Below are 23,730 nucleotides of genomic sequence, written 5' to 3'. Positions count from 1 at the left end.
TAGGTTTTTGACAATAGTCCACTACTAGCTATGTGTAAGTAAAATCTTAATTGCTTGTTGAATCACACATTTATGTTGTGATACGTATAATGTACATTTGTTTAATCATTGCTCTTTTGGCTAGGTTGGTGCTGTGGTTGAAGTAAGAAATCCAGATGGAATTTATCAAGAGGCTGTAATAAGTAAATTAACAGATGCAAGCTGGTACACAGTTGGTAAGACATGCAAATATATTTCCCAAAAGTTAATTAAATAAATATGTAGAAAATATGCACAGGTGTTCTTTCTTAGCTTATTATTTTCTGTATAACTCTCAATATCAATATATAAGTTTGTTTGTGTAGGCTGTTGTGTGCTTACTGTATCACTGTTTTTCACGTGTTTCTTAAATTGCACTTGAAATGTGTTGTACACTTGAATTGACCTGACCTTTTGCTTTTTTTGAAGGAAAATATAACTTCTGCTTGAATATTTTTCTTTCTTTGTTTTTCTAATATGTTAGTATTCGATGATGGAGATGAAAAGACTTTAAGGCGATCATCGCTATGTTTAAAAGGAGAAAGGCATTTTGCACAAAGTGAAGTAAGTAGATTGTAAAACACTGGAATGCAGTTATTGCTTTTATATTAGCCTATCTGCGTATGGGTGTAAAAGCACACTATTCTCTGTTTAAAGTGGACCTGTCATCCAGACACAAAAAGCTGTATAATAAACAATTACTTTCTCTTTCCATTCAGCACTTCCTAGATGTCACTACTCTCCACACATTACCCCGTTCTCTTCACTGTTTAATTGTGTTGCCAGGGCATGGTGGTGGACATCAGGTCCCCCATTCTGGTGCACAAACAAGATTCTGAGATGATGCAAGGCTTGGCTTGCCTTAATAACAGTGTACAAAAAATGGCTCTTGCCTGCTTGCTGTAATTATGAGTTCCCAGACTAAAGGAAACCAGATTCAAATAATTTCTATAGTGTAATTAAAGTTCAATTTGCTTGACTAATTTGATAAAATATGATTTTGAATATTTTTTTTGGGTGACCGGTCCCCTTTAAGCAAAAAATCCATTAACCAATATAATCTATTATTGTTTCTGTATATTTAAAACTTAAAGGAGAACTAAAGCTTAACTAATGAACTAGGGCAGAAATGTTGTACGTTATGTTTTGGGCTTCTGTACCAGTCCAAGGCAACCACAGCCCACAGCAGGGAAGATATGTACCTCCGATGATGCCCCCAGTATCTCCCCATCTTCTTTTCTGCTGATTCACTGCACATGCTCTGTGCTGCTGTCCGTTACTGAGCTTAGGGATCTACACACAATATACAGTACACATATACTATAAATTTCACAATATGAGGCTGATTAGTAAATAATAGACAATTACTATATGCTAGCACAGAAACTAGTGCAACTAGCATCAGAATTGAATAATCAGCCTTTTATCATCAGTTTATATGACAGGCCAACCTAATTTTCTGCTTTATAATTTACTATGGCCCCTAAACTTAGCAGCTCAGAGCCCCTTGAGCATGAGTGTCACTTTCCAAGATGGTGACCCCCCTCTGACAAGTTTAAAGTCCTGGATCATTGCTATTATTGGGAAGCTGAAATTTTAGCTGGTAGGCTATATAAAATATGGCATTTTTATCCATATTAATTTTAAGGGTTTAGTTCTCCTTTAAATCTTGTTGCTGAGAAAAACCATTGATCAAATATGGTCAAAAGGAAAAAAAGAACCATCAAATTTGTACCACCCCTGCTTGTTTGGTTAGGAGTAATGTTACAGGGGTTTTTCATCTTTAAATTAACTTTTAGTGTGGTGTAGATATTGCTATTCTGAGACAAATTGCAATAGTCCTACTTAATTTGCAATTGTCTTATTTTTTGTGGGTTTTGCATTATTTTTTGTTCAGCTGCTTGGAATTATAGCAGCTATCTGGTTGCTGATGTTAGCCTAGCAACCAGGCGTGTTTGAACAGAAAGACAAATAAATAAATATAATCAATAACAATAAAATTGTAGCCAATAATTGCAAATATTTCAAACACTATAAAAAATGAGGCAACTAAGATGCCACCAAGAGAGATTCAACAACTGTAAAGATAAGTCTATCAAATAGTAATCTTGAAAGTCTGTATCAAGAATACACTTTAGGGCAGATACACACACTCAGATTCGGGGAAATTAGTTGCTCAGCTAGAAATCTCGTCTTCTTCAGGGTCGACAAATCTCCCTGCATTGCCTCCTGCCGGCTAGAATCTAAATTGCTGGCAGGAGGCAGTTCGGGGAGATTAGTCACCCCGAAGAGGCGATTTATTGTCAGGCGGGTAAATCTCCCCGAATCTGAGTGTGTCACTCTGCCCTTATATGGATCTGAGGTGAATTACTCTCCTCAGGAGGCAGTGCCGAGCAGGTTACCAAGGGTGGCAAAAAGGCCTCTCCTGGTACCTTAAAAGGCTGAATTTCTGTTTTTTAGATTTTGCTTTTCTAGTGCAAGAGAGCGCAATTGCGCCTCAGGGGGCTCCTACCGTAGAAATCCTACTGATATTCTGTTCCTCTCAAAAGTTGTGAAAGCACACTAAATCAAATACTTCACTTAAACAAAATAATCTTAGGGGCACATTTACTATGGGTCGATTATCGAGGGTTAATTAACCCTCGATATTCAGCCATCGAAGTTAAATCCCTCAACTTCAAATATCCTTCGACCTTCCCCATAGGCTAACATTGGTGCTCGGTAGGTTTTAGGTGGCGAAGTAGGTGGTCGAAGTTTTTTTAAAGAGACAGTACTTCGACTATCAAATAGTCGAACGATTTTTAGTTTGAATCGTTCGATTCAAAGTCGTAGTCGAAGTAGCCAAAAAAAACCTTCGAAATTTGAAGTATTTTTCATTCTAATCCTTCACTCGAGCTAAGTAAATGTGCCCCTAAATGTTACAAGCAAATATTTTTTTAAATTGAAATAACATATATAATATTATATAATTTGTCTTGTCATTTGCAGACCCTTGACCAGCTTCCGCTCACCAACCCAGAACATTTTGGAACTCCTGTTATTGGAAAGAAAACAAACAGAGGAAGAAGATCTAATCAAATGTAACTTTTGTCTTTTTAAACTGAAATAATGTATCGCCTGAATAATACTGACATTGAATCTTGAGAGATGCACATGTTAGCAGTAAAAGATATCTCTGATACACCACACCTTGCAAAATAATATATAGACTTTTGCTAAGTTCTCTCTTTTTATTGCATAACAGATCCTACAACCAACACCTGAAAATTAAAACATGGCTTTTTATGTTTTTGTGACCGTTTGCTCCAAGGGGTTGACTGTAGTTGGATGATGCCTGTGCACCTTAATCAGGGCCGGAACTAGGGGTAGGCAGAGTAGGCACGTGCCTAGGGCGCAAAGCTGAGGGGGCGCCAGGCACGTACCTGCTCTGTCGCCTACCCCATGTCCAGTCCTGTGTCTCCCTGACTGGCGTCGGTAATTTCTGTTTTAAATGCGCTTGCGCGCATGCGCGTAGTTTTGCGCATGCGCGCCGGAACGTAGTTGCGCGCCTGTGCGTATTTTCGCGCCGGCGCCGTGCCAGGCCAGGTTCCCTAGGGCGCCTGGCCGGGTTGGCCCGGCTCTGACCTTAATTGTCAAATATTGCCAGAGATTCTCAATTTAATTAATGTCAATGCCTTGACTTATACGTTTTGTTTTGATCATTATCCTGTCTAAAAGATAAACTTTCACTCAAGCTCCAGCTTTCCCAACACTATATGGGGTCATTTACAAAGGCAAGTGAAGTGTGTATAGAGTGATATATATATATATATATATATATATATTATATATATATATATATATATATATATATATATATATATATATATATATATATATATATTATTTTTTTTTTTTTTTTTTTAACCCAATGTTGTGTCTGGTGCAACTGTACTCAATTCATCAAAATGTGTGCAATTATACTAGCACTTTGAACCGGATGCTGTTACGATTGCACAATTTCTGGCAATGTTCCTGCGTGTGATTCTTTAGACACAAACCTGCTGAATTATTAACAAAATGGGAATCCTATTATTTACCACCAATTGTGGTTGTAAATGAGCACTGTTTTAAATGTGGTGTTTTTGAGTGTAGTGATCTAACGAGTTTTTGGGGTCCACATGTGATGTTTATATCTTGACATGGAGGATATGTTTGACTGATAGATGGACGAGACCCTTCAAGACCAGGAACCCCTTTCTGTGGTGCGGAGTTTGCAGGGGCCCAACAACGCAACGCAAATTCACTAAGATGCAGATTTTATTGAACGTTACCTCTTGCACCAGACTGGCCTTTGCCACCTCAGACCAGGCAAAGTGCAATAGAGTAGATAGGTCAAAAAAAAATTCTAAGTCCCAAAAACGCTGGCGACTTATCATTTTTCAGGGTGATAGGCTGCAAAAGATCTTAATTTTTTTTCTGGGGTACCCGGCTTCCTCCCACATTTCCTAACATATGGCACATAAACTGTACACTGACTTCATGTGTAGGGCAATCTAACAACTCTATTTTAGGCTTGTGTAGTGTAATGTGTTGGCTGCAACATATACGTCCATTCAACTTTAACTTCCCGCTGCATGCAAATTAGGCAACGCTAGCGCATCTTCGCTTCGCTTGCCACAGTAATGCTGGAGCTACTTCACCAGCGTTCAGCGCCCTGGACGCAACTTCGGATTTTAATGAATTAGCGTTGTCCTGGTAAATCTACGCCTGCCGAAGTGTTGGGATGTGAGTGAAGCGGACGCTAGTGCAAATTTGTCGCTTAGTGAATCTGCCCCTAAAGCTCAAGGAAGGCAAAGGTGTCTATCAGTAACTTTGTAGCAGGAAGGTCTTAAGCAATACACCAGAATTTTTAAAGGGGTGGTTCACCTTTAAGGTAACTTTTATTTAGTTTTATAGTTATTTGCCTTTTTCTTTGCAGCCTTCAACTGGGCGTTGCTGACTCCCTTCTAAAAAACAAAGGGTCTGTAAGGCTACAAATGTATTGTTATTGCTACTTTTTATTACTGATCCTTCTATTCAGGCCCTCTATTCATATTCAAGTCTCTTCTTCAAATCAATGCATGGTTGCTAGGGTAATTTGGACAATAGTTACCAGTAGGGATGCACCAAATCCAAACTGAATAACAAACTGAATCCTAATTTGCATATGCAAATTAGGGGTGCCAAGGGGAAAACATTTTTTACTTCCTTGTTTTGTGACAAAAAGTCATGCGATTTCCTTTACCGTCCCTAATTTGTATTAGGGATGCACCGAATCCACTTTTTTGGTTTCGGCCGAACCCCCGAATCCTTCATGAATGATTTGGCCGAATCCGAATCCTAATTTGCATATGCAAATTAGGGATGGGAAGGGAAAAACATTTTTTACTTCCTTGTTTTCTGACAAAAAGTCACGTGATTTCGCTCCCCACCACTAATTTGCATATGCAAATTAGGGTTCGGATTCGGTTCAGCGGGCAGAAGGATTCGGCCGAAACCGAATCCTGCTGAAAAAGGCCGAATCCCGAAAGGAATCCTGGATTCGGTGCATCCCTAATTTGTATATGCATTTGGTTCGGCTGGGCAGAAGGATTCGGCCGAATCCTGCTGAATAAGGCAGAATCCTGGCCAAATCCCGAACCGAATCCTGGATTCGGTGCATCCCTAGTTACCAGATTGCTTAAGATGCAAATTGAAGAGCTGCTGAATAAAAAGCTAAATAACTCAAAAAACACAAATAATAAAAAAATCAACAAACAAACTGCAAATTGTCTCAGAATATCACTCTCTGCATTATACTAAAAATCTCAAAGGTGAACAACCCCTTTAAAGACTTTGTTCTAAATTAGGGGTGTGTGTACACATACATATGAGTTTTTGTAAACGTTTGGGATTTTTTGTTTCAGTCATGAAGAAGAATCCTCATCTTCCTCCAGTGCTGAGGATGAAAATGAATGTGAAACTAGTGATGAATTAATAGGAACAGTTGTTTGTGTAGATGTTGGAGACAAAAAGAAAGCAACATGGGTTCCGACATTAGTAAGTTTTTGTTTGTTTTTTTAATTTGTTTTTTTAAATTTCCTCTAGTGAACCTAAATATAATGTTTTTTTGTCAAATAATTATTCTGTTATCACAATAAAAGTGAGAAACCGTATAGAACACCATACCTTTCATATAGATATCCTAGATCATAATATGGATATAATATGTCAGATGGTTGGCACCTGGGATTTTTAGGATAATGGATCTTTCTGTAATTTAGATCACAATGAATTAGGTTTACTAAAAAAAACAAAAAGTAAACTTAAAAAATATGTTTATACTAAGGTTAGGTACCATCAAGAACAATGTTCTTTTTGAAATATTATAAGAGGGAAAAAAACGAATATGAGTAGGGTTACCATCTGTCCAATAACCCTGTTTGATTCCAACATTGCAAAAAGGGAAAAAAGATAAAAATATCAGATAGCCAGTACTGTATTATTTTCTGCAAAAGGTAACCCTAATAATGAGACAGAGTTAGTAGAAGCAGAGCTGCCACTGGTAATCATGGGGCCCCATAATAGTAGTTAGTAAGGTTATCTCCCACACAGGTTCCCAGTTATTAGCCCACTGGTCATCTGGTGTGGGCCCTATGAACAAGTAAAATGTGGCCCCAATGAAAAAAACTCCTCTTGTATAATATAAGGATATTATATGCTACATGTATTTAAAGGGGAACTCTGGCTTCCAAACCAAAATTTGATACAGAGGCCCACATAACACACAAACCCCTAATATACAGTTACCTGTTTCTTTAAAAAGTATGAATAATTGCCATTTTCTATACTGCAATCCAGCTGGTTAACAGTTCTTCTCTTTCTGCAGAATTTGAAATCCTGGCAGGGAAGGAGGGACTAAAACACTGATGTTACGAATTGTAACAACTTCTCCACAGCTTACAGACAGCATGTAGGAACTACATAACCCACAATACATTGCACTGTGATGTTTCTGTTCAATCACGTGTGCAGGTTATTGTGGGCTTTGGAGGATGCAGTCTATGGACAGCTGGCTGTTGATACAAAATAACAGTTGTCAGCCAGCTCAGCAAAGTAGTCAGAAAGATCAGCAGAAGAGCAGGGGGCCAGGCTTAGGGAACTGTCCGAAACCATTAAAAATCATGAAAAGTCTGCATATTTTTTAATGTATATTGTGAAGTTGCTTGAATTTATGTTTACTTTTCAAAAATCTTAAGTTATGTTTTTGTGGAGTTCCCCTTTTAGTATAACTATACTTATCTATAACATATATATATATATATATATATATATATATATATATATAATGTGTATGTATGTATGTATATATGTATGTGTATATGTATATATATATATATATATATATATATATATATATATATATATATATATATATATATATATATATATATATATATATATATATATATATATATATATATATATATATATATATAAAATGAATAAAGAACCCCTCTTGTAAAATACAAGGCTATTATAAGTAACAGAGGAGTTTCATGACCATGTAAACACAAGAGACCGAAGGCCAAGTGTTTTTATACAGGTCATGGAATACCAAGGTGTGACTTCTAATATCCTCATATTTTGCAATAGGGGGTACTTTATTTATTATAATACACAAGTTTCAGTGAGTAATGTGACAGAAATGACATCACTAAGCTACGTTTATAAGGATGCAATTTACAGGATATTCATGGCTCTTGTGTGTATATGTGTATGTATGTATGTATGTATATATATGTATATCTATATCTGTGTATGTATCTATATCTGTGTATGTATCTATATCTGTGTATGTGTGTGTGTGTATGTATATATGTATATATATATATATATATATATATTTATATATTTATACAGTTGTGCTCAGAAGTTTACATACCCTGGCAGAATTTATGATTTCTTAACCATTTTTCTGAGAATATGAAACTTTTCTTTCACTCATGGTTAGTGGTTGGCTGAAGCCATTTATTGTCTAACAACTGTGTTTACTCTTTTTAAATAATAATCACTACACAAACTACCCAAATGACCCTGATCACAATTTTACATACCCTGGTGATTTGGCCTGATAACATGCACACAACTTGACACAAAAGGGTTAGAATGGTTATTAAAAGTAACCATCTTCACCTGTGATCTGTTTGCTTGTAATTAGTGGGTGTGTATAAAAGGTCAATGACTTTCTGGACTCCTGACAGACCCTTGCATGTTTCATCCAGTGCTGCACTGATGTTTTTTTGGATTCTAAGTCATGGAAAAAGCAAAAGAATTGTCAAGAATTGTCAATTTTCTGCGGGAAAAGGTAGTTGAACTCTATAAAACAGGAAAGGGATATAAGAATATATCAAATGAATTGAGAATGCCAAGTGAAAAATTAGGAGTTCTGCTGAAACCAAACCACGGTCAGGTAGACTTACTAAAATTTCAGCCACAACTGCCAGAAAAATTGTTCGGGATGCAAGGAAAAACCCACAAATAACTTCAGGTGAAATAGAGGACTCTCTGAAAAAATGTGATGTGGCTGTTTCAAGATGCACAATAAGGAGGTACTTGGAAGAAAGATGGGCTGCATGGTCGAGTTGCCAGAAGAAAGCCATTACTACGCAAATACCACAAAGTATCCCGCTTACAATATGCCAAACAGCACAGAGACCTCAAACCTTCTGGCACAAAGTCATTTGGAGTGATGAGACTAAAATGTTACTTTTTGGCCACCACCATAAACACTACATTTGGAGAGGAGTCAACAAGGCCTATGATGAAAGCTACACCATTCCTACTGTGAAACATGGTGGTGGATTGCTGATGTTTTGGGGATGTGTGAGCTACAAAGGCACCGGAAATTTGGTCAGAATTGATGGCAAAATGAATGCAGTAAGTTATCAAAAAATACTGGAGGAAAATTAGCACTCATCAGCCCAGAAACTGCTCATGGGAAGTACTTGGACATTCCAACATCACAATGATCCAAAACAAGGCCAAGTCGACCTGTCATTGCTACAGCAAAATAAATTGAAGGTTCTGGAGTGGCCATCTCAGTTTCCTGACCTCACTATCATTGAGCCACTCTGGGGAGACCTTAAACATGCAGTTCATGCAAGACAGCCCAAGAATTTATGGAAACTGAAGGCTGTTTGCTAGGAAGAATGGGCAGCTTTACCATCTGAGAAGATAAAGAGCCTTATCCACAACGACCACAAAAGACTTCAAGCTGTCATTGATGTTAAAGGGGGCAACACACGGTATTAAGAACTGGGGTATGTAAACTTTTGATCAGGGTCATTTGGGTAGTTTGTGTAGTGATTATGACAATAAATGGCTTCAGCCAACCACTAACCATGAGTGAAAAAATGTTTTTGTTTTATCCATGTTCTCTGAAAAATGGTTAAGAAATCATAAATTCTGCCAGGTGTGTGTGTGTGTGCGCGTGTGTGCTATCTGCCTTTATAGATAGGCTTGGGCTGTAAACAATACCTATGAATGATGCTACCAGGAGGCTGGATGGGGTAGGATTGCTGCAGATGGTGATGTACTAGCTGTGTACAGTATGAAAATGGCAGTATGTATGTGTATGTATACATGTGTATGTAGACATGTGTATGTGTATGTAGACGTGTGTGTAGACGTGTGTGTGTAGACGTGTGTGTGTAGACGTGTGTGTGTAGACGTGTGTGTGTGTAGACGTGTGTGTGTGTAGACGTGTGTGTGTGTAGACGTGTGTGTGTGTAGACGTGTGTGTGTGTGTAGACGTGTGTGTGTGTGTGTGTGTAGACGTGTGTGTGTGTGTAGACGTGTGTGCGTAGACGTGTGTGTGTGTGTAGACGTGTGTGCGTAGACGTGTGTGTGTATGTGTGTATATATATATATATATATATATATATATATATCTATCTATATATCTATATATATATATATCTATCTATATATCTATATCTCTCTCTCTCTCTATCTATCTATCTATCTATCTATCTATCTATCTATCGTTTCCAAACCGGCACTCCCTTTAGTGAAAAAATTTAATCTTTATTGTTACATGGTATCTTTTTCCAATGTTTCGATCCCTATTGGGATCTTTTTCAAGGAAGATCCTAATAGGGATCGAAATGTTGGAAAAAGATACCATGTAACAATAAAGATTACATTTTTTCACTAAAGGGTGTGCTGGTTTGGAAACTATTGATGTATGCAAAAATTACCGTGCACCCTCCTTACCCTATATTGCCTTGGAGTGCGGATACTCTTTGGAGAATTATATGTATATCTATATATGGGGTATACATAAGGTTCTCTATATTTTACTCAATCGATACATATATGTTTGATATAGTTACATAGTTACATAGTTAAATTGGGTTGAAAAAAGACAATGTCTATCAAGTTCAACCCCTCCAAATGAAAACCCAGCATCCATACACACACCCCTCCCTACTTTTAATTAAATTCTATATACCCATACCTATACTAACTATAGAGCTTAGTATCACAATAGTCTTTGATATTATGTCTGTCCAAAAAATCATCCAAGCCATTCTTAAAGGCATTAACTGAATCAGCCATCACAACATCACCCGGCAGTGCATTCCACAACCTCACTGTCCTGACTGTGAAGAACCCCCTACGTTGCTTCAAATGAAAGTTCTTTTCTTCTAGTCTAAAGGGGTGGCCTCTGGTACGGTGATCCACTTTATGGGTAAAAAGGTCCCCTGCCATTTGTCTATAATGTCCTCTAATGTACTTGTAAAGAGTAATCATGTCCCCTCGCAAGCGCCTTTTTTCCAGAGAAAACAACCCCAACCTTGACAGTCTACCCTCATAATTTAAGTCTTCCGTCCCTCTAACCAGTTTAGTTGCACGTCTCTGCACTCTCTCCAGCTCATTTATATCCCTCTTAAGGACTGGAGTCCAAAACTGAACTGCATACTCCAGATGAGGCCTTACCAGGGACCTATAAAGAGGCATAATTATGTTTTCATCCCTTGAGTTAATGCCCTTTTTTATGCAAGACAGAACTTTATTTGCTTTAGTAGCCACAGAATGACACTGCCCAGAATTAGACAACGTGTTATCTACAAAGACCCCTAGATCCTTCTCATTTAAGGAAACTCCCAACACACTGCCATTTAGTGTATAACTTGCATTTATATTGTTTTTGCCAAAGTGCATAACCTTGCATTTTTATGTTCATATGTTAGGATGCTTATGTCACAGGGTGAAGTTTATGCCCACAGAACACATCATCACTTTGTGTTTAATTTAAAAATGCTATTAGGTTGGTTAGTTTGCATCTCCTGAAGACGGCCCAATTTGAAGGGCTGAAACGTTGAATAAACCACTTTTTTGTATTGATGGAAGAAGTGCTGTGAGTGCGATTTATTTTTGGAAGAAGTATGGCATGGCTTATAACCAGTACCCAGGCAATTGTCTTGTTGTTTTTCGTAAGGCACCAGACGTGATTGTGTGTGTGTATATATATATATGTGTCTATGTGTATGTATACACACACAAACTTTTATAATTTTAACTTGATTTAACTTTTATTTAGGTAGTTTCTCCAGACTGCTGTGATGATATCACTGTAAAGAAAGATTTCGTTCTGGTGCGCTCATTTAAAGATGGCAAATTGTAAGTAAAATTAAAATGTCATATTCTTTGTTAATGGTGATTTAAAAGACTACCCAAAAGGAATTAGGCTAGTATTGCACATAGGGTTGTTTTTTTTAGAAACCAGCAATCCTCTGCCTTTCACCTCCAATTCAGTATTCACTGACATTTACGGCATTTGCCTGTCCATGTCCACAAAGGCCAGATTTCAGTGCAAAAATGTGGCGATACACATTCAAGTATATTGTTACAAATCTGTACTACTCCATGTAGAGTGCAGTGCACAGGCTAATTACTGACCATATAACTTGGGTTCTTTTTCATAACTTTTATTTATTTATATATATCAGTTCATAACATAGTAATAACATTTGTTCTACTTGTACAGTTCCAATCATAGAATATTGGTTCATAAAAAATATGTCAGCACAACATTTCCAACTCTCAGCTTCTTTTGAATTAGTTGGTTACCATAACCTAGGAGGAGCTTTGTAAGTGGGAGGCCAATAATCTATTGGTTTGATTGCTCCTGGGGGGGGAGGGGTTTCGTATTCTGGTTGTTCTTAGTTTTGCTGCATGGATATAACTTGGATTATATGGGTGAATTTAGCTATAATGCTGCCACTCCCTAATTAGTTCAGCTGCAGAATGCAATGTTAAATAGAGAATAATTAAAACTGTTATATAGAATCGGAACTGGTTAGTATTCAGGTATCCAGCATGATTATTTAATGGTAAATTTGACCAGATCACCTCTTTGGCTTTTCAGCATGGTAATAGAATTCTGTAAAACTTGCTAAAGCAAAATGATTTGGTGAAACTTTGATTTTACTGGAAATGATATTGCAAAAAATGTGGTGCTAAAATAACCAAATGGTGATGCTGTGCAGGTACATAAAATGGCCAGCAGAGGGGAGTAACTTCAAAGGAATAATATAAATAACAAAAGTAATGGAAGCTGATAGTCTAGATGTGACGGGTGAGAAGTTAAGCATAGTTTTGGTGCCCAATTATAGTGGTAATAGGAATTTTGTAAATATACACTTGCAATCAGTTTTTTTTTATTTGAGGACAATTGGGGACACACAGCTCCTGTCTAAGGCCAGTAGTCACCTCTTATAGTAACTCCAGCCAGGCCATCCTACATATTTGTTCCTATACTTTTAACTGTAGATGGGGAAGGTGTACTTTGTTGATCCAAATTTCCTTGTTGTACGAGAAATTATTTCTATATCTATATATTACACAGCATCATCCCAGGTGCATATGTTGTACTTTTTTGGTAATATATGCCTAAAACCACCTAAGAAAGATTAAGGATCTATTTTAAGGCAGTATAGATCATTATTTATATAGGATGCTGTAACGCTGAGTTCAACATCTCTAGCCTTTTTTAAATTCTTTAGAAAGCCTGTAACTCAGAATCTGTATTTAATTCACAGTGCTTCTGTTCCACGAAAGGAAATTCGCAACATTAATGAGATTTCCACAAAGCATGATATTTTTAAGCAAGGTGGGTTTTGAAATATTTATTTCACTTAGAGCTCTAAAATTAAGTATCCGTGACATTCATTAGGTAGCACCTTTTGGAGGCCTTAGTCTAGAATTGTAATAAGCTTTATTTTGTACTTTTTAACACATTTACTTTTAAAATAGTAATGGAATATCTTAACTATAAAGTAATATATTTTAAAGTTGAAGGGATGGTTAGTTCTAGAGGACAGAACTCTCCTTCATGACATTGTTCTGCTTGGGCATGTGGCATTTTTTCAGACATAATGTGGCTTAGTAGATGTGTATATACCCCAACCTTTTCCATTATAAATGAAAAATGATGGGTTTATGGCACAAGGCTGCCAATACTTTCAAGAATAATGGAAATTTGTGTTTATCGGCAATAGTTGCCCTCATATACAAAACCTAGGGGCACATTTACTAAGCTCGAGTGAAGGATTCGAATATAAATTCTTTGAATTTCGAAGTTTTTTTTGGGGTACTTTGACCATCAAATAGGCTACTTCGACCTTCGACTATGACTTAGATTCAAACAATTCGAAGTAAAAATCGTTTGACTATTCGACCATTCCATAGTCCATGTCTCTTTAAAAAAAACTTTGACTACATACTTCGCCACTTTAAACCTACCGAGCTACAATGTTAGCCTATGGGGACCTTCCCCATAAGTTTTCTAAACTATTTCTGATTGAAGAAAAATCATTAGATCAATGGATTAAAATCCTTTGAATTGTTCGATTGAAGGATTTTTACTTCGATCAATCGAAGTATTTGCAGTAAATCCTTCAACTTCGATATTCGAAGTCGAAGGATTTTACTTTGATGGTCGAATATCGAGGGTTAATTAACCCTCGATATTCGACTCTTAGTAAATGTGCCCCCTAATGTGCCATTGAAAAGAGAAATAAAACTCAGCAAATCATTTCACTGCAAATTCTGTACTTTATTTGGGACTTCTGTTTCAGCCCAAATACATCACAACCCTATAGCAGGTTAGGTATATACATAACATTTGCACAGAATATTGCGTGGTATCAAACAATCCATAATTGTTACTCAAAGCTTTAGACCACGCCCTGGAATTCTGTAAAAGTAAAACTATTCCTGCTAATTGGATAACGGAAGTAAAGGAGGGGAGTTCAAGCAGTGAAACTGAAGATGACGAGGAAGAGAATAAAGATGATGATGATAATGATAGCACTAATGAAGCAGAGGTAAGCAAAAAAGTTTTTTGGGTTTTTTTTGCTTTCTTTTAAATTTCTCTAAAAATTAGGTGTTTTTTTTGTTTGTGAAGATTCTCTTTCATCCAGGTCATTGTATATGTATAGAAATAAGTCAAATCAACTGGACTTGCTGTATTTTTTTCCTTGAAGACGTTTCACCAGTCATCCAACTGGCTTTCTCAATTCAGAATAACTTGTAAATCCTTCGAGAATATATATCCTCTGAAATGCTGCTCCAATCAGCATAATCTGTTACAGATTATGATGATTGGAGCAACATTTGAGAGGATATATATTCTCGAAGGAAGATTTACAAGTTATTCTGAATTGAGAAAGCCAGTTGGATGACTGGTGAAACGTCTTCAAGGAAAAAAATACACCAAGTCCAGTTGATTTGATTTCTATAGATATAGGTGGTTTTAATTAAAATAAATTCTCTACTGATTTCAAATTCTCAGAAAACCACTGTTTCCATATTTAAACCAAACATTTGTGCTGTAAGAAAATACAAATTGGATTGTGTTTCTTGACCATTTTTTTACCTGTGAGATAAGCACCATCATTGTGCTAAAGAGTGAAACATCACTCTTTCTACAGTTAGGCCCATAAATCTTTGGATAGAGACAACTTTTTTCTAATTTTGGTTCTGTACATTACCACAGTGAATTTTTTTTTTTTTTAAAGTTTTTATTTAGATTTTTTAAACATAACACAGTTAAGAACAATAAAGAGAAAGAAAAGGAAGAAAGTTAAGAAAGAAAGAGGGGAAGAGGGGAGGGGAGGTAAGGTATAAGATGATACATCCAACAAAGTAGTGTATAGGCTTTCAACCATCTTGAACAGTCAACCAAGTACCCCAGATCGCTTCAAATTTCGCGGGGCATCCTCTCGAGAGATAGGTCAGTTTCTGATTCGAGAGAGAGTCATTTACCAGAGTTTTCCAATATTGCAATGTGGGAGGGTTGAGCGATTTCCAGTGCATTAATATGGCTTTCTTAGCATAATACAGGAGCTGCAAATAACATAATTTAGTACATGGGTGCAGCTGCAGATCCCCTATAATCCCCAACAGACAGGTTTCTGGCGAACGTATGCCGGGGAGTGCAAGCTTTTCATTCAAGTATTGGAGGACTGCACTCCAAAAACCCTGAATTATTGGACAGGACCAAAATACATGAAACAGAGTACCAGATTCCACCCTGCACTTAGGGCACAGGTCCGAGACCGTACCATATATCTTAGCCAGGCGATATGGGGTTAAGTAAACTCTATTCAAAAATTTAATTTGAATAAGCCTGTCCCTCATAGATATTGATAGTGCAGGTACAAGTTGTAGTGCGTCCTTCCATTTTTCATCATCCAAGTCAGGTATATCTGCTTGCCATTTGCCCTTAACTCTTTCAAGGGGAGAGGGACCAGCGGTAGATAGTATTGTATAGAACCAGGATAGTGGTTTTGGCAAGTCTAACCTGTGCAGGTAGGTCTCAAGAGACGACACCTTTAAATCCACAGGTTTTGTTGGGAATTGCACGTTGAAAGCATGAAGTAATTGGAAATACCGAAACAACATATCTGGGTGGGGATGGAATTCCTGTTGGATTGTGGCAAAGCTCTTACAGTCACCCCCCATGACGATATCACCAAGAGTTTTAATCCCAATTTGTGCCCACCGGGCGATGTCAGGGAGGGAGCGTAAATGAGGGAGGTGATTATTACCCCATAGCGGGGCATGGGGGGACCAGGTGGTGGAGGTTCCTCGAACCAGTTCTATGGATTTCTGAAATGCTTTCACCACCGTTTGCATAGGGGTAGTGGTCACGTGATATGGGGAGACACCTCGGTAAGGGAGTTTGGCAAGGGCCTCAAAGGAGCCTATTACTGCTGCCTCTAGCACCACCGCTGAGTTGCTTCTATCAGGGACAATCCACCAGTGGGCATAAACCAGCTGGGCCGCAAGGAAGTAGAGTTTGAGATTAGGTAAAGCTAGGCCCCTTCCTGAAGCCGGCGCCTGTAACACCTTAAAGTTCAATCGGGGGTGTTCCCCTGCCCATAAGAAATTTTTAACTATTTTGTCCAGTCTGGTGAACCAATGGGCCTGCGGGGTTATGGGAGAGTTGTGGAGAGTATATAGAAATTTGGGTAAAAAGACCATTTTAAACATGTTAATTTTGCCAGGTAAAGAAAGAGGTAGATCTTGCCAAACAGCAACTTTGTTAGTCAGGGTCTGCACTACTGGATCTAAATTAAGTTGTACATACCTATTAAGGTCTTTATGGATCACTATACCCAGGTATTTGAACGAGTTCACAACCTTGAGTTGTAGTAAGGTGTCCGGCGAATCCGGGGGAAGGGGATCTATGGGGAACACCACCGACTTAGAGCGATTTATTTTCAGACCAGAGTAGCGTCCAAATTCAGAAATAGTTGCCAAGAGATTTTCAAGGGCTGTACCCGAGTTGGCCAGATAGACAAGCATATCATCAGCGTATAGGGAGATTTTTTCAGTCACGTTACCTACACAAAGGCCCTGTATATCCTCATTCGCCCGTATTTTAATGGCCAGGGGTTCTATAGCCAGGGCAAAAAGCAGAGGCGAAAGAGGACACCCCTGGCGGGTGCCCCTTCCCAGATAAATGCTATTGGAAACTTGTCCATTGACCAATACTTTGGCCCTCGGGTGCGCATACAGAAGCTGAATCCACTTCTGAAGTTTAGGACCTAGCTTTTACCGAGCTAATACCTCCCACAAGTATTGCCACTGGACCGTGTCAAAGGCCTTCGCTGTATCAAGGGACACTACAATTCTATTGCCCATGTTGAGATGCTGAATCGCTAGGTTAGTAAAGAGACGTCTCACATTGATATCCGTGGCCTTAGAGGGCATAAAGCCCGTCTGGTCCGGATGTACCAGATCAGGTGCTATCAATTTAAGTCTGTTGGCAATGACTTTGGCAAAAATCTTAATGTCACAGTTAAGGAGGGAGATAGGCCTGTACGAATTACATCTATCAGGGGGTTTGCCTTCCTTGTGTATTAGGGTAATAAAGGCATCATAGCAGGAGTCCGGCAGTACCCCAGTCCTAAAGGAGCCATTGAAGAGAGCAAGAAGTTTAGGGGCCAAAAAATCAACGTACTTCTTATACCATTCAATCAGAATCCCGTCCGGACCAGGCGTTTTCCCCACAGGAAACCCACCAATGGCATCTTTAATTTCATCTAAGGTAATATCTTGGTCTAACTGCGTGGCTATATCCGGAGAAATTTCTGGGAAATCTATAGCATCTAAGAACTCTTTAAGCCTGTCGGAGGTGTCGGGAGGAGATTGGTAGGTGATTTGAAAATACGTCTCAAATTGTCGCGTCATTAGGGTCGGGTCAGTATATAGAGCATTGCCATCAGTAATTGCCTGTATCACGGTCTTAGGTACATCTCCCCTGGCCAGGAGCGCCAGCAGCTTCCCATTTTTGTCGCCCTTGTCATACCAGGCAGCTGCTCTATATAGCTCCCGTTGCGAGTATTTGTCGACCAGTAGTAAGTCCAGTTCTCTCTGAGCTGATTGCATAGCCTTTTTAGTCACATCCGATTCGTTGTTCGTCAATTCTGATTCTGCTTCAGCTAGAGTGTCCTGTGCTAGAGAGAGAGCCCGGTCACCTTCACTACATGCTAATTTAATAAGGGAGATATATGCACCTCTAATAAAAGCCTTACCGGCGTCCCACACTATATGGTCAGCTGCCGTGCCCTGGTTTATTTCCCAATATTGTGTCAGCTGAGGGAGGAGACGCTCGTGAACCTGTGGGTTAGCTATCCATTTGGGGGGCAATCGCCATTTATCTCTTCCAACCTGATTGGTGGCACCCAGACATAATAATAGAGGGGCATGATCAGAACACATCCTTGTCAAGTATTCTACAGAGTCAACAAATGGCAATATTTCAGTTGTACCTAGACATATATCAATACGAGACATTGCCGCTGAGGCCACCGAGTAGCACGAATATTGTTTAAGCTGGGGATGTCTCCATCTCCAGACATCTATCAGGCCCGCAGCTTCCACCCAACGAGCAATAGTTTGTGTCATGGGCGGAGGGATGAAGTCTATCTAGAGCCGGGTTAGGGACCAAGTTAAAGTCGCCTGCCCATATCATACGATGGTCGCCCATTGTCGCTACTTTTTGTAAGATTTCATTTAGTAGGTGAATATCTGCGGGAGGTGGTAAGTAGACATTGACAATGATATAAATGGTACCCGCTATTTGGGCTTTCAAAATTAAATATCTGCCACCTCTATCCGTGGTCAATGCGTGAAAATGATAACGTAACGACTTTCTAATCAGGATAGCAACTCCCCTGGAGTATGTTGAGAAATCCGCATGGTATGCCACCGAAACCCAGTTCCGTTTCAGAGCACGGACTCTCTGGCCTACTAGATGTGTCTCCTGCAATAGGATAATATCTGCCGTATAACGCCGTATATTCGTATAACAAAAATATACGATGGTACAGGGGTAGAGTCTGAGGCTCCGTGGTACCTAAGATAACAAATGCTCGTCGGAGAACGAAGTTCTATCACTGCAGCAGGTTCGGACTGAAGTAGTCAAGCGAATCAGGCACTAGTGTAGTACATGCAATAGGCACAACAGATAGGAATACTCAGGCAGTGTAGATCTCAGGGTAGATCTGTCCCCTTGCCGTACACCGGCCACAGCATGGGCCAATAGTGCAGTGGATAGGACATGCCTCACTCTAGCGTATTACCAGCAGATAACCATGAAGGAGAGAGCAGGCTCCTATCTTGAGTATTCCACAGAGAGGGTGTGAAGAGTGGCTCTGAAAGCTCAAAAGTATATGTACGAAGAGTCTGTAGCAACCAGTCCGCATTCATGGCTCACAAAGTTCCAGCTATGTGCCATTGCAAGGTGGGAAAAGTACAGCCATACATCACCGAGCAGTGTGGGTACAAGTGGAGCAACGCCCGCACCCTATCACCCGTAAATGGAGTCTGCTACATACTGCTCAGGCGATAATACGAGGCTACATCAGTCAGAAAGGTATAAACAAGAATGATCTCACCTGCTGCAGCATGTTCTTCCAGCAACAGTCTACTCGGGACGGTGAGGGCTGGCTCTATGGGGCGGAGTACCCCTCGCATCAAGCCAGTCACTCGCATCTTGAGCTGAGGTGAAGAAATTGGCTCTGTCTCCATCTTGAACCCTCAATTTGGCTGGGTAGAGCATGCCATATTTCAAATTGGCTTCCCGCAGGTGACGCTTGACTGCCATAAAGGTGCTTCTTTGTCTTTGAAGCTCCGCAGAATAATCTGGGTAGATGGATACCTTTTTGCCTTCCACCGACATCTCTGGGCTTTGCCTGGCGTCCCGATCCCTGAAGTTCAGCAGCCGAACCAAGAAGGGCCTAGGAGGTGCTCCTGGCGGGAGAGTCCTACCTGGCACCCGATGGGCTCTTTCGACCGCATAGAAGGGTGAGAAGGCAGCTGCGGGGAGACAGTCTCTCAGCCATTTCTCTGCAAAGGCCACTGGGTCATTCCCCTCCGCTCTTTCTGGAAGTCCCAAAATACGTACATTATTTCGTCGCTGCCTATTTTCATAGTCGTCCAGCTTGTCCGTGCAGGCTTTAAGTTGAGTTTTCATGCGGGTTAGTGCAGCAGGGAGTGGAGCGCAGGTGTCCTCAAGGACCGAGATTCTGTTTTCTGTTTCACACACTCTCTCCCGCATAATCTGCAGGTCCGCCCGAAGTAGGGAAAGATCAACTTTGACCTCCTCCAACTTAGAGGACAGCGAGGTCCTGCAATCTGTAATTGCGTCCAGCAGCAGTTGCGTCGCAGCCTCAGGTTGCGAAGATGAGGAGCTCGCAGCCTCTGGATGAGGCTCTTTCGGCTGAGAGCCATTTTGAGAGGGTTGCCTGGCAAATTGCTCAAGTTTAGATGCCGCATCAGACTTGGGTTTTTGAGTTTTGCTGCCTCCCATCATGGAAAGAGGAGTGCCGTTGTATCAGGCAGCGTGCTTGTTGCTAGAATAGGGTCTCCAAAATAGTGGCAGAATATGGTACACGGAGCTCACATGTGGGTGTTCTACATTAGATCAGTGCCCATGTGTGAACAGTCCATAAGGGCAGGAGGTGGGCATGAGTGCGGTAGGGCCTAGCAGTAAAGCCGTCTAATGAGGTGGGTGCTCCACAACAGGACTTAGGGCTGCCTTTATAATATAGCCGCAGGCCTTTGTACTCCGTAGGGCCTCAGGCAAGAACAGTAGTCCTGTATAGTGGGAAGAGGCAGGAAGCCCCACAGTCTCAGGCCCTGGAAGCCTAAAGTGGAATGGGCCTTTGCTTGCCTTATGGACGGTGAGTTAGGGCGCCCCCAGGGTCAGCGTGGCACTCACCCCTGTAATACACCTCCGCGTGGGCCCTGTAGTGTTGGCCGCCGTCTCAGTCGGCAGGATGCGAAAGCCGGTCTGGATGCGCCCCGGTCAGAGCCGCACTGAAGACCGCGGCTTTAGGCGCGGGACTAGGCCGCACGTCAACTCGCAGAGCAGAAGCAGCAGGGGCGATGGATGCGAGACCGGATGGAAGCGGCCGACTCCGCGGGTCTTCAGGCAGCTTATATCTTGGGGAACAACTGACTATTACAGGGGATAACAGCCGGATTTAAGAGGGACCCTGGGAGCGCTTTAGAGATGCGTCCACGCTGCTTGCTGGCCAGCCACGCCCCCCTACCACAGTGAATTTTAAATGAAACAACTCACATGCAGTTGAACTTCAGACTTTGAGCTTTAATTCAGTGGGTTGAACAAAAAGATTGAATAAAATTGTGAGCAACTAAAGGCTTTTTTTTTAACACAATCGCTTCATTTCAGGGTCTCAATAGGACAATTAATTTAAAGGCTATTTCATGGGCAGGTGTGGGAAATTCCTTTATGTCATTATCAATGAAGCAGATAAAAGCCCTAGAGTTGATTTGAGGGGGGGGGGTTGCATGTATGTTGAAGATTTTGCTGTGAACAGACAACATGCGGTCAAAGGAGCTCTCCATGCAGGTGAAACAAGCCATCCTTAAGCTGCAAAAACAAAAAAAATACAATCCAAGAAATTGCTACAATATTAGGAGTGGCAAAATCTACAGTTTGGTACATCCTGAGAAAAAAAGCACTGGTGAACCCAGCAACGAAAAAAGACCTGGATGTCCACAGAAGACAACAGTGGTCGATGATCGCAGAATCATTTGGTGAAGAGCAACCCCTTCACAACAGCCAAACAAGTGAATAACACTCTCCAGGAGGTAGGCGTATCAATATCCAAGTCTACCATAAAAAGAAGACTGCATGAAAGTAAATACAGAGGGTGCACCTCAAGATGCAAGCCACTTATAAGCATCAAGAATAGAAATGCTAGATTAGACTATGCTAAAAACATCTAAAAAAGCCAGCACAGTTCTGGAAAAACATTCTTAGGACAGATGAAACCAAGATCAACCTCTACCAGAATGACGGCAAGAAAAAAGTATGGAGGAGGCGTGGAACAGCTCATGATCCAAAGCATACCACATCATCTGTAAAACATGGCAGAAGCAGTGTGATGGCTTGGGCATGCATGGCTGCCAGTGGCACCAGAACACTAGTGTTTATGGATGATGTGACACAGGAAAGAAGCAGCCGAATGAATTCTGAGGTGTTCAGACACATATTGTATGCTCAAATCCAGCTAAATGCAGTCAAATTGATTGGGAGTCGTTTCAAAATACAGATAATAATGACCCAAAACATACAGCCAAAGCAACCCAGGAGTTTATTTAAGCAAAGAAGTGGAATATTCTTCAGAGGCCAAGTAAATCACCTGATCTGAACCCAATTGAGCATGCATTTCACTTGTTGAAGACTAAACTCCAGACAGAAAGGCCCACAAACAAACAGCAAATGAAAACTGAAACTGTAAAGGCCTGGCAGAGCATTAAAAAGGAGGAAACACAGAATCTGGTGATGTCCATGAGTTCAAGACTTCAGGCTGTTATTGCCAGCAAAGCTTAATTTCCGGGTCTCAAAAAACCAAGTATTAGAAATGAACATTTTATTTTCAGTTTTTTAATTTGTCCCAACTACTTTTGAGCCCCTGAAATTAAGCGATTGTGTTAAAAAAAGACTGCCTCACATTTTTCTGCAATTTTTTTTTTCAACCCACTGAATTAAATCTGAAAGTCTGTAGTTCAACTGCATCTGAGTTGTTTTATTTAAAATTCATTGTGGTAATGTACAGAACCAAAATTAGAAAAAAGTTGTCTCTATCCAAAGATTTATGGGCCTAACTGTAGAAAGAGCCTGTATATGCTGTTTTCAGTTTAGCACCTCTAACAGTTCCAACTTTTTTTGTAGATTTAAACTTTAAAATTAATAATTTTAAAAAATGCTGTCACGGGAAAACGTTTTTGTTTCAAAATAAGTCAAATCAACTGGACTTGCTGCGTTTTTTACTTGCTGTGTTTTTTCCTTGAAGACGTTTCACCAGTCATCCAACTGGCTTTCTCATTTCAGAATAACTTGTAAATAGGACCTTTTTTCTTTAATATATGCTCTGGAATGTTGCTCCAATCATAATCTGAAGTTAGGTGTTTGTTGATTTGTTTGCATTGCATCCCTAGCCACACCTAGTGGTAGACATGAAAATAGCAACAAAGCAGGAAAACTGCTTTTTTCCTGATTGGGTTCTATTCTCATCTCACTTTTAACATTGCAAACACGTCCTATGACATGGCATAATACAATGGGAAGGGAATAAACAATAGCTGTCTCAAAGCAGTTCCATCCTGAAGTGCTGGCTCCTTCTTAAAGCTCAGGATAAGGCACTGAGATGGCTGCCTCCACACCAATATTACAGCTAAAAAAATAAATTTGTTGGTTCACAAATACAATTTTATATAGTAGAATTAATTATTTGCAGTGTAATTTAGAAATAAAAAGTAAACCATAAAGTCATAACTGAATCCCTTTAAGTCTTTAAAAATGTTACTTAGCTTTTCGCTCTGCAGTTATCCAGTTTGTAATTCAAGCAGTTATCTGTTAGGCTTCAAGTTTTCTTTCTTTAATAGAAAGATAAGTTAAAAAAAAAAAAAAAAGTTAAAAGATAAATTGTAGTCTCACTGACCAATAGTGTTTTGGCTGATCCCATTTGAAAGCTGGAAGGAGGCAGCAGAGAAAGGCAAATAATTCAAATCTAAACAAAAGGCCATTTTAAAAAAGATTTGTATTTTCTATTGTATAATAAAAAATGATTAAAATTCGAGTAAAGCTAATGATGCTTT

General features: G+C 39.7%; 1 protein-coding gene across 3 annotated transcripts in view; it reads left to right on the top strand.

The window, feature by feature from the left end:
• arid4b.L (AT-rich interaction domain 4B L homeolog) overlaps positions 1–23,730 on the top strand; it is a 94,730-nt gene that overhangs the window by 32,830 nt on the left and 38,170 nt on the right. For all 3 annotated transcript variants that reach the window (XM_018263111.2, XM_018263110.2, XM_018263112.2), the window contains exons 5-11: positions 125–215; positions 503–582; positions 3,007–3,098; positions 5,946–6,078; positions 11,627–11,706; positions 13,128–13,198; positions 14,263–14,414. In XM_018263111.2, coding sequence (XP_018118600.1) covers positions 125–215; positions 503–582; positions 3,007–3,098; positions 5,946–6,078; positions 11,627–11,706; positions 13,128–13,198; positions 14,263–14,414 — 699 coding nt within the window. The remainder of the gene's footprint in view (positions 1–124; positions 216–502; positions 583–3,006; positions 3,099–5,945; positions 6,079–11,626; positions 11,707–13,127; positions 13,199–14,262; positions 14,415–23,730) is intronic.

This window comes from Xenopus laevis, chromosome 5L (assembly GCF_017654675.1).
Source record: "Xenopus laevis strain J_2021 chromosome 5L, Xenopus_laevis_v10.1, whole genome shotgun sequence".
NCBI classification, from domain to species: domain Eukaryota; kingdom Metazoa; phylum Chordata; class Amphibia; order Anura; family Pipidae; genus Xenopus; species Xenopus laevis.
Note: the sequence above shows the minus strand (reverse complement) of the source record. Positions and strands in the feature narration are given on the sequence as shown.